A 10341-nucleotide genomic window follows, 5' to 3' on the forward strand; every position below is an offset into this window, starting at 1 on the left:
GTCGGAATCAAACCTGGGGTGGTAAGGACCGAGCCTTTGTTCATGGGGTGCACGCTCTACCAGGTGAGCTGCCCGGGCGCCCCAAACCAAAGCAGTTCATTTATAGTGTATAGCACAATTACAAACACAACGGCAATGCAAAGTGGGCTGCAACTAACGATTAGTTTATTAATGGATTTATCTGTTGAATATTTTTCGGATGAATTGGATAAATAAAAGCATTAATTTCCAACCCTTTATTCACTTTCACAGTGCAATAAAGACACACACACACACACACACACACACAGCCACAATCACTTGAAGCTTGTTCATAAAATTATTGACATAATTGTAGTAAATGCATGTTAAGTTTATTTATACACCACATTTAAACACAGTTTAAGATGACTAAGTACTATAAAATAACTTTTAAATGAAATTAAAAAGAACGAAACACACATATGTATTTGTCAACAATAACTGATATGCGACAAAGCACAGGATATACACATGACAACAGATTGAAATGAATGGGCCAAAAAAAGCGAGTGAATAAAAAACGTGTCCCTTTTGCACATCTTGCAGTAAACACACTTTTTCCATGTTGTTTGTGTGTGAAATGCTCCCACCGCTCTATAATTTACAGATAGAGCAGGTCTAGACCTCTCTATAATTTACAGATAGAGCAGGTCTAGACCACTCTATAATTTACAGATAGAGCAGGTCTAGACCTCTCTATAATTTACAGATAGAGCAGGTCTAGACCACTCTATAATTTACAGATAGAGCAGATCTAGACCACTCTATAATTTACAAATAGAGCAGGTCTAGACCGCTCTATAATTTACAGATAGAGCAGGTCTGGACCGCTCTATAATTTACAGATAGAGCAGGTCTAGACCGCTCTATAATTTACAGATAGAGCAGGTCTGGACCGCTCTATAATTTACAGATAGAGCAGGTCTGGACCGCTCTATAATTTACAGATAGAGCAGGTCTGGACCGCTCTATAATTTACAGATAGAGCAGGTCTGGACCGCTCTATAATTTACAGATAGAGCAGGTCTAGCCTGTCCCAAATCAGCTTAGCGCTCCAGATGGATCGCAATATCAATTGGCGCAATAAACACATCGTGAAAGAAACTGAGTGTTTGTGTTGGTTGAAAGAAGATACCAGCAGAAATCTGTTCTTCAGAATGTAACTTTCTCTCTTTTTTTGGTGGAAGCTTTTGACATAGAAAAATTAAAACAAAGATCAGAACTATGGAGGTGAATGCATTCTTCCTTCTGTATCTGTACAGCCCCATCCAAACTCCTTCTGTGGTGTCCACGTGTATCACAGTATCATCCATCGTCCTCAATAGCAGCAGAATTCTCAGTAGAAATGAATCAAATCGGATATATGGGCCATACTTATTATCTGCGTGCACACCGTGTCTTCATTCAAACAGAAGTTTCATGTTACAGCAGAAAGGATCACATTACGTATAAAACATGACACAACACAACAAATGTTCAGGTTAAAACATGAAAAGTTTTGCTTAATAACAGGATCCTTTATTGTTATTACGTGAAACTTTTCATGTTGCAAGGCAATAAGTAGTACATTGTAATATAACTTTCTTTTGTTATAACTTGATTAGTTTACGTGTTGTCATAACGTGAAAAACATCTTTTTATTACCAAAAATAATAATACATAATAATGTGATTCTGATATGTTCTGCATGTCAGCAATATGCTTCCGTAAAATTCAAATTAAAGTAGAAGACAACATATTAAGTAGTAGCAATTTTACATTTTATTGATATTTCCACTTTTAAATGGTCTGTCTCCTGATGTCTTGTCCAGACGCCTGGACGCTAACTTGCTGTCCCATCTGCCGGCCGCCTCCTTCAAAGGCCTGCGGTCCCTCCTCCACCTGCGGCTGGATGACAACGTCCTGACGGAGGTCCCCGTTCTGGCTCTCAGGGACCTGCCGGCGCTGCAGGCTCTGACTCTCGCCCTCAACGACATCCGCCACGTCCCCGACGGAGCGTTCAGCTCCCTGGGACAGCTGCTGCTGCTGTGAGTCAACGCTGATAATTATAATAATATATTAGCATTTGTTAACTCTCTTCTATTATTCTCACTTTATTGCGAAGTGGCTCATTCTCACCTGCTCGGCCATCATATGTGTTTATTATCTGTCCTCCTGTCGCCTAGGAAGTTGTTGTCCTCCTGCGTCAAAATTGAAAAATTGTATTCAAAGTTTTGATCGATTGACTGATTAATTCATTGATTTATTGATTGAGCACTTTATTCATCTCTGTCAAAATTTTAGGTTTTCCGCATCAATTTTCAAATGAATAACAAAAAATATAAAGGGAAATGAGAAATAAGGGCACTCTAAAGTTAAAATAGACAGAATAGAATATAGAAATGTCACCACACTCTGACTGGTTTCACCTAAACTGGATTTTAAGACTTAATATAATATGTCATAAGTCTTTCTCTAACATAATTTGAGTGTCCTCATATGTTCTCTAAAGATTTCTGCACATTGTTGTTGTCAATTTACTGAATGTTAATTAAACAAGTGTTAATAACTTTTTTTATTATTATTATTTTTATAATTGAAGGACATTCTTCAGAAAAAACAGCAAATGTTTGTTAAAATCCACTTTATTTTTACTCTAACAACTTGAACATTTATTATTTATTTTCATTTCATATTAGAATGAACACATACAATCATAAACGTTTAGTAACTCAAATCTTTTACAGACTGAATCTTTGAAGTGCATCCAATAATGTTTGACAAAACTCTTTTTATACTATTTTAATAACATATATAACCTTAGACTTTGGTAAACTCATTTAGAGCACCGAAACATTCACGTAAACACATTTCATTTTTTCATGAAATGAAGCAGCATTTCAAGAACTTGACACCAAATATCTGAGCTTTTCTCCAAAACATCACATTAATTCCCATTTAATTCATATTCATTCAAACGGCTGTGTTGACGCTGTAAACAACATGAGGATTTAGGGTGAAGGGTAGTTTCATGTTGTTAATCCTTTAATTGAGCCACCAGTGCAGTTCAAACGGCCTCGCCATGTGTGGTCACAGCATCTACTGCACACGCTCAGCCCAAAAACTAGAAAAGAAACGATGGCATCTGTCAAACTCGAGGCCTGGGGGCCAATTCCGGCCCCTTGCAAACTTTGATCTGGCCTGCATATCAACTGACGTTCACAATAATAAGTTGTGCTCCAAACCAAAAAAGATGGGAAAGTGTTTTTCAAACTGCAGTGGTATGACACTGAAAGGAGAAATTGCTGACTTTGATACTCGGAGATTCCCACAGAACCAGAGAGTTTGCATATTCAGGCTGTGAAACAGGTGTCTGGAGCCTACTTTTAAAGACTGTAATCATGGGCGACCTCTAGCTCCCCCGTTAAGAGCCTGCGCCCCATGTAGGCTGAGTCCTCTGCAGCGGTCTGTGTTTTAGTCCGACCTGCGGCCCTTTGCTGCGTGTCCTCCCAGTGTTGCTTCTAAGTTGGTTTTGGAGTGGCGGCCCCCCACAGGATCAGAAACAGGGCTGTGCAAAAGGCCGCCTATCAGGGGTGATTGTGAGAGCATGTAGAAGAAAAGCACGGACACCACGAGCAGACACTTAGCAGAAAAGGAAGAGAAAGAAAAAAGAGACAGCTGCTGTTCGGAGGACAGTTGATTATGTCTTTATTGTATGAGTGTTTAGTTCCTGCAAATTTAAATTAAGTTAACTGGGGATTTAGTTGTTTGTATTCTTCATCTGCTAGCTAAATTTTACTTGGCTGTATATTCAATATAAAAGCAATTGTTGAACGCCCTTGCGGAGGGGGAAGGGCACTAATGAATGAAGCGGCATCGATCACCTTGACAGAGGTTTGGTTTCCCTCGTTCAGCCAGAAGCAAAGGAGCCTCACGCATGAGAGATGCAACGTCTTCGGAGTCCCTTTAACTAAGGCCAGTTGCCCTTGATTTGAATCCTTCCCTGGGAACTCTGGTACTCAGTGAGGAGGTTCACTGTGGCGTCTTTGCAGCATGAATGCATCTGGCTGGCACTCATCCAGACTGGTCTATTACAACGTAGAGCTGTATGAGATAGATCTGCCTGCGGTTTCTTTGTTTCCGAGCAGACGTACACATTAAGGCACTACTGTGTCTATAGACACACATACACACACAAACACACACATCAAAGACTCTGAGGTCACTATAAAAGTCCTCCAAATCTTCATCAAAAGTTCTATATATGTCGAACAAAACAACAGTCTGACAGAGATTACCTAAGCGACTTTAGAAGTTCAATATGAAATATAGCAGAGTTGTATTTGGAGTTTACTAATACTGAATTTCAAACTTTTTTCTTATTCATTTTTCCTAAATCTTATTGAGGGGCTTTAATCTGACTGACTAGCCACTACCCTGGAATGACTCTTTTAATAATTAGAAAAGTTATTTAAACATCTATGTCAATGACGCACCAGCAATAATTGATAATACAGCACAATGCTGTCTCCTAACAATTACATTCTCATAAATAATTACATACATTCATACATTCTCTTAAACGTTTTAAACAGAAGTACTTGGTTGGGGTCGTGGTAGCGTAGTATCAGTATGGGGCGAGTGTGTGAGGATTGCACTGATTCAATAGCACGTAACTTAGCCCAGAAATAAATCTAGCTTAAAGTAGTTAATGTTTGTTTTTTCCAGTATGACTGACTGTTAAACTAGATAATAAAATAAAGTTCAATGTTTAACTTAAATGATAGTCCGTAGTTTAATGTTGCCTCCATGTGGAAATCCAAGTAAGGACAACAAGACTCTCGGCACATCCACATGATACAAGCCTTCTGTGAGTGATGATTGTTACTGATTGATGGTTTTCACACTGATGCTTGGATCTTCCGTGTTGATGTCTTTTGTGCGTCTGCAGAGATCTGAGCTTCAACAGGATCAGCAGTTTCCCTGCAGCCATCCGACACCTGAACAACCTGAGAGACCTGTGAGGAAAACACACACTTCTTTTTTTAACATTCATTTTAAAAACGGATAAATAAAACTTGTCAAATGTATTCCCCGCAGGAATCTCCAGAACAACAACATCTCAGTCGTCCCAGGAAACAGCTTCTCTGGAAATCCTTCCATCGAGGCGATGTGGGTAAAACCTTCACACTGGTCCCGAAACAATTCACATCATAATTGATCCCAATTAACAGTTAGTTAGTTAGTTTATTGTTCCTGTGGGGAAATTTGCAGCAGAAATCACATGGCATTTTTGGCAACAAAAGGCAAAAGTTCAAATGAGTATGCAAGGGAGTGTCCCTGATCACCCACAATGCTGTTTGCCTTTTTAGTATTGGGATTTTGTATAATGCATAACATACTTTGAAATGGGGGAGGGGGGTATGGTAAATGTCTGCACTGTATGATTTCATGTTTTCAACATATTTGCTGATCTTGACAGAAATATCCAGAATAATCCTCTTCACACTGTGGGACACTCGTCTTTCCAGCTGCTGCCAGACCTCCACACTCTGTATGTATCCATGCTATAGAAACACAGATAGAATGAATGTGTGTTAATACAGTTCCATAAGGAGAGACTTCCTTTAAGTGTGAAATACCTTTAAAAGAACATGGTGCATGACAGGTTGATATGTTTTGTAAGCAAGTGATTGGCGATTAGACTCACTCGCAATGTTAAAGTATAAGGGCTATAGAGGCTGTATATGTATAGTCATTTTCCCCCAATGGTGTCTAGACCATCAAACTTAATAACGCAATAAACATTGGCCCGCCGCATTTATTTCAAAAAACGTTTGTGCTATTTTTCTGTTGCACTTTTGGCCCTTTGGGGGGTTATTTTTGCATTACCATATATTTATTTTACTTTAATTTAATGTCTGTCCTCTATTGCATGTGTCAAATTTTGCGAGAACCAATCACAAACTGGCATATCCACCTTGCGCAGATTTAACGTGATGAAGCTAGAGAAGCAACGGCCAGCAGCTTCTCGTTTACATTCAACAAGCCGGCCCCCAAAGCACAGCATGGCAGCAGCCCGTTGATGCCGCTGACGCTGCTACGTCACCCGGATCGTTGGTCTGATTGGTTGAAGGACTATCCAAATGCGTACAGAGTGATCAGAACTATGCCCGTTGGTCCCGCCTCTACTGCAGAGAGAACACAGAGCAGACTCCCCAGACCAATGCTCAATCTCAGATCTATTGAGTTCGGCTTGACCTGCTGATAGTCGGACTAAGGAATAATGACAAAGCAAATAAAAAATACAATTTCTTTGTTGTTCTTTTCCTGTATTTTTTTTTGTGTCAGGTTGCTGAGTGGAAGCCTCATCACAGAGTTACCAGACTTTACTGGGACCAGCAGACTGGAAACCCTGTAAGTCCAGTTTAATTAACAATTGATTAACATCAGTCATAATCCCAATACTCTACTTTATGAAAGAGCCCCTATTATACTCATTTCCAGCATCATATTTGTACTCTTGGGGTCTACTAGAATAGGTTTACATAGTTTGATGTTAAAAAAACTATGTTTCTCATACGCCCATTGCAGTAATTCCTCTACCTGAAACACTCTGGCTGTGTTGGAAACCGCTCCCTCATTCACTCACTCACTATTCCCTGTACAGTGCTGGTTATTTGTATGACAGCTCCTGTCTGAGTTCTTGGCCCGCCCTCCTTAAAAAGCCCAGTCTGCTCTGATTGGTCAGCTGGCCCGCTCTGTTGTGATTGGTCAACTTAATTCAAAAAAGCCGCTGGGCAGGCTGGGCTTGCTCAGGCATCACCTATGATCAGCACATCTGAAACACTGAGCTGGCATTTTCAATCAGTGACATAACTAACTGAGAAATTAGAAACAGGAATGTAGAGGAGGCAATCCAGGTAGGCAAAAAGTTTTTTTTTTTTTCTTTAAACTATCTATTACGTACACAAACAACTGTATAACACACAAAAAAGGAGCAAAATCAAAATAGGGTCTAGTCATGTTGTTCAGTTCTCTGTCACTGATTTGAACAAATCGAGAAACCTGGCTGAATAACTATCCGAGACTGTTTGATGTGTTCAGCTCCATCACAGGAAGCCACATCTCCACCTTACCTGACAACATGTGTGAGGAGCTGCCCCACCTGCAGAAGCTGTAAGAGTCCTCTCATCTCATCTAACCTGTTTGTTTCAACATTTACATTCATCTACACTAACGTTTTAAGGCTGATGAAACAACTAAAATTGACTCATGATGAAGGGTATTAGTAGAAAATGCAAAACGGGGGAAAGAAAAATATTAGTTATATTAATAGAGCACAGTTCATGCATGAAATGCAACAAAAAGTGCTTAACAGATACTTACTATATGACATTTCTGATAAGACAATAAGAACATTTAAGAAGAAGAAGTCAAGATACATATAAAAACATCAGCTTAAAACACCTCAGAACAAAGGCTGTGTATCACTTTGTCCTAAAAATCTTTGGAAGATGCACAGTAATCCTTGATGGGGAAATCCTGTTTTAACGTTCTGTTGTTACACACATTATACATATGGGCCTGAAATACATATGCATGCACAAAGAAGACCTTAAGACTGAATGACTATGACACCGCACTAACACTAACAACCTTCCTCACTTCCAGGTAGACAACTGGTCGTTAATTTGAAGTGTAGTCATTTTGAGCTGTAACATTTATAGATATATTGTTAAACATGGAGGTGTGACACATCTATTGTCTCTTATCTTATGTTCTATCCTGATGATGCATTTTACTATTGATAGCCCACTGGGCCTGATGGCTTTATATGTTATGATGTAGAGATGGTTGGTTTTGTGTATTGTTGTTGTTGTTGGTTTAGTGGTTGTGTTGTTGTGTGTGTCTGTCTATCTATCTGATGAGCTGTATGGTGCAAGATCAATTTCCAAAAAGATCAACAAATGTCTATCCATCTATTCTAGCGTCTTTGTTAAACCAAATCTAGTGTAACAACCAGCAACATGACACCGCTGGTCGGATTGCAAGTTTGGGTGTTGTCATTTTCTTTATTCTGTTACGTTTGTCCAATTTTGCTGCATATTAGTCTGTCTGTCTGTCTGCAGTGATCTGTCCCACAACCTGATCCACAGTCTGCCCAGCTTCAGCAGATGCAGAAAGATACAAAACATGTAAGTGTTTAATTTCCCTCTTTGGCTTTGTTCTGTACTCAGGTCACACTGATATGTCGTGTCATAACTTTATAATTGAGTTCAAAGCAGAGACCTCAGAGCCATCTTTTCACAATCAAACTGTCTCCATCAGTGATCTGTCTTCCAACCACCTCTCCTCTGTCTCTGTGATGAGTCTCACTCACCTGAGACAGTCTGGACACCTGCAGCTAACAGTCTCCCACCAACACCAGACTCACAGACTCAGGTAAGAGCACAGACTCAGGTAACAACACAGACTCAGGTAAGAGCACAGACTCAGGTAACACCACAGACTCAGGTAACACTATAGACTCAGGTAAGAGCACAGACTCAGGTAACACGACAGACTATGGTAACACCACAGACTCAGGCAAGACACTTACTGCTATTGCACTTCTGGTTAGACCCAAACTGCATTTTGTTGCCTTGTACCTGTACATGTGTAATGACAATAAAGTTGAATCTAAAAAAAAAGAGCACAGACTCAGGTAACACCACAGACTCTGGTAACACCACCGACTCAGGTAACAACACAGTTTTTGATTTGTTTGCAGGAAGTCAGATCAGCTGTTCACATCTACCTGTGTGTTTCTTCACTGTGAGTCTACCAGCTCTGAGGACAGCAACAGTAAGACAACTCTGTTTCATTCTGTTTAAAGGGAGTCTAGCGTATAGAGCAGGTACACTTTTGGGTTTTAAGCCAGTAGTCACAGAAACTAAAGAACAGCAGAAGGTGATCTTAGGATCGGGGTCTGCAGTTCTCCCCCCTTGCTGAACACGGCTAAGCCAAGCCCTGTGTTGCCTGCCAGTTTCCCTTTTGGGGCAAGGTGCTACAGCTCCTTTTTGCCGATTCCTGTACTCTAAGGAAGGGCTGCAACAAACAATTACTTTTGTTATTGACTTAGCTGTTGGTTATTATCTCAATTAATCACTTAGCTGTTTAGTCTCTAAAATGACAGAAATGGGTACAAAATGGATCAGAGTTTCCCAAAGCCCAAGATGACGTCCTCAAATGTTTAATTTTGTCCACAAATTAAATATACTCAGTTTACTGTCACAGAGGAGAGAATAAATTTAAGAAGCTGGAATCTGAGAAGTTTTGTTATTCATTTTTCAAACCGATTAACCAAATAGTTGGCAGTAGGCTAGTTAAGGGGATCATAGAGTTTATTCAGTCAGAATTTACTTAATTTTAACTCATCAGAGAATTTAAACATTATGAGCAGAAGATACATAAGAGTGTAAAATTATCTGGTTAAAACCAAATAAATAAAAGATACTATATTTTAATATGATATATAATAAAATCCTGGCTATAACACTAGCTTTTTAAAATAAATTAAACTATTTGAATTATAAATGTTGATAACAAGATGTTTTTAATGTTCAGTGTATACTTTAGAGATGTTACAATAAAGACTTCCTCCCCTGTGTCCACCTGCAGGTCCGTCCACATGTTCTCCGGACACGCTGTCTCTCTGGCTACTTCACTTCATCTTCATCGTCTCCATCGTCTTCAACCTGCTGCTCCTGGTCTGCCTCCTCCCCCTCGTCCTCCACCTCCCAGCACAGGCTGTCTTTGCCGATCCAGCAAGGACACAGATCCAGGATCTGGAGTCCCTCCTCTAAGGTCTTCATCTTCATCAGGATGGCAAACAGGAGAAAGAGCTGCTCTCAGATCAGCTGTGCGGTCGTCTGCAGCTTTGCTCTGACTCTTTTAAGTGAAGGCTCCCCCTGTGTGGTACAGATAGGCCATTGCAGACAGATGTGGCGGTTCTATTCTAACGGGAGTGGGAGGGAAAGTAGCTACAAAGAAGAGATTAAATGCAAACAGATGTTCTATCTTCAATAAAAGAAATTTGTCCCACCCCTAACGAAGGAAGAACATGGGACATTGTTCGTTGCTGTCTTTTCTTAAATGTCATAGGGCCTAGTCACTGTAGATTACTTAATAGATGTTTTTTAGACTAAATAATGGAGCTCTAATATGTTGACATAGATGGTGGTCCGAGGTGTCAAGTAATTAGAAATACTTTGTTACCTTACTTAAGTAGAATTTTTGGGTATCTATACTTTACTGGAGTAATTATTTTCAACATGTATTATTTCATAAATAAATGTT

The 10341-nt window shown here is 39.7% G+C and overlaps 1 protein-coding gene across 1 annotated transcript in view; it reads left to right on the top strand.

The window, feature by feature from the left end:
- The window catches only part of LOC117949496 (leucine-rich repeat-containing G-protein coupled receptor 5-like), a 16065-nt gene extending 6217 nt beyond the window's left edge, over window positions 1-9848 (top strand). The window contains exons 5-14 of the mRNA XM_034879796.1: window positions 1833-2048; window positions 4952-5020; window positions 5101-5172; window positions 5483-5554; window positions 6352-6417; window positions 7108-7179; window positions 8133-8198; window positions 8332-8445; window positions 8774-8847; window positions 9664-9848. Coding sequence (XP_034735687.1) covers window positions 1833-2048; window positions 4952-5020; window positions 5101-5172; window positions 5483-5554; window positions 6352-6417; window positions 7108-7179; window positions 8133-8198; window positions 8332-8445; window positions 8774-8847; window positions 9664-9848 — 1006 coding nt within the window. The remainder of the gene's footprint in view (window positions 1-1832; window positions 2049-4951; window positions 5021-5100; window positions 5173-5482; window positions 5555-6351; window positions 6418-7107; window positions 7180-8132; window positions 8199-8331; window positions 8446-8773; window positions 8848-9663) is intronic.
- Window positions 9849-10341: the final 493 nt, after the last annotated feature.

Source organism: Etheostoma cragini, chromosome 8 (assembly GCF_013103735.1).
Source record: "Etheostoma cragini isolate CJK2018 chromosome 8, CSU_Ecrag_1.0, whole genome shotgun sequence".
Taxonomy (NCBI): Eukaryota; Metazoa; Chordata; class Actinopteri; order Perciformes; family Percidae; genus Etheostoma; species Etheostoma cragini.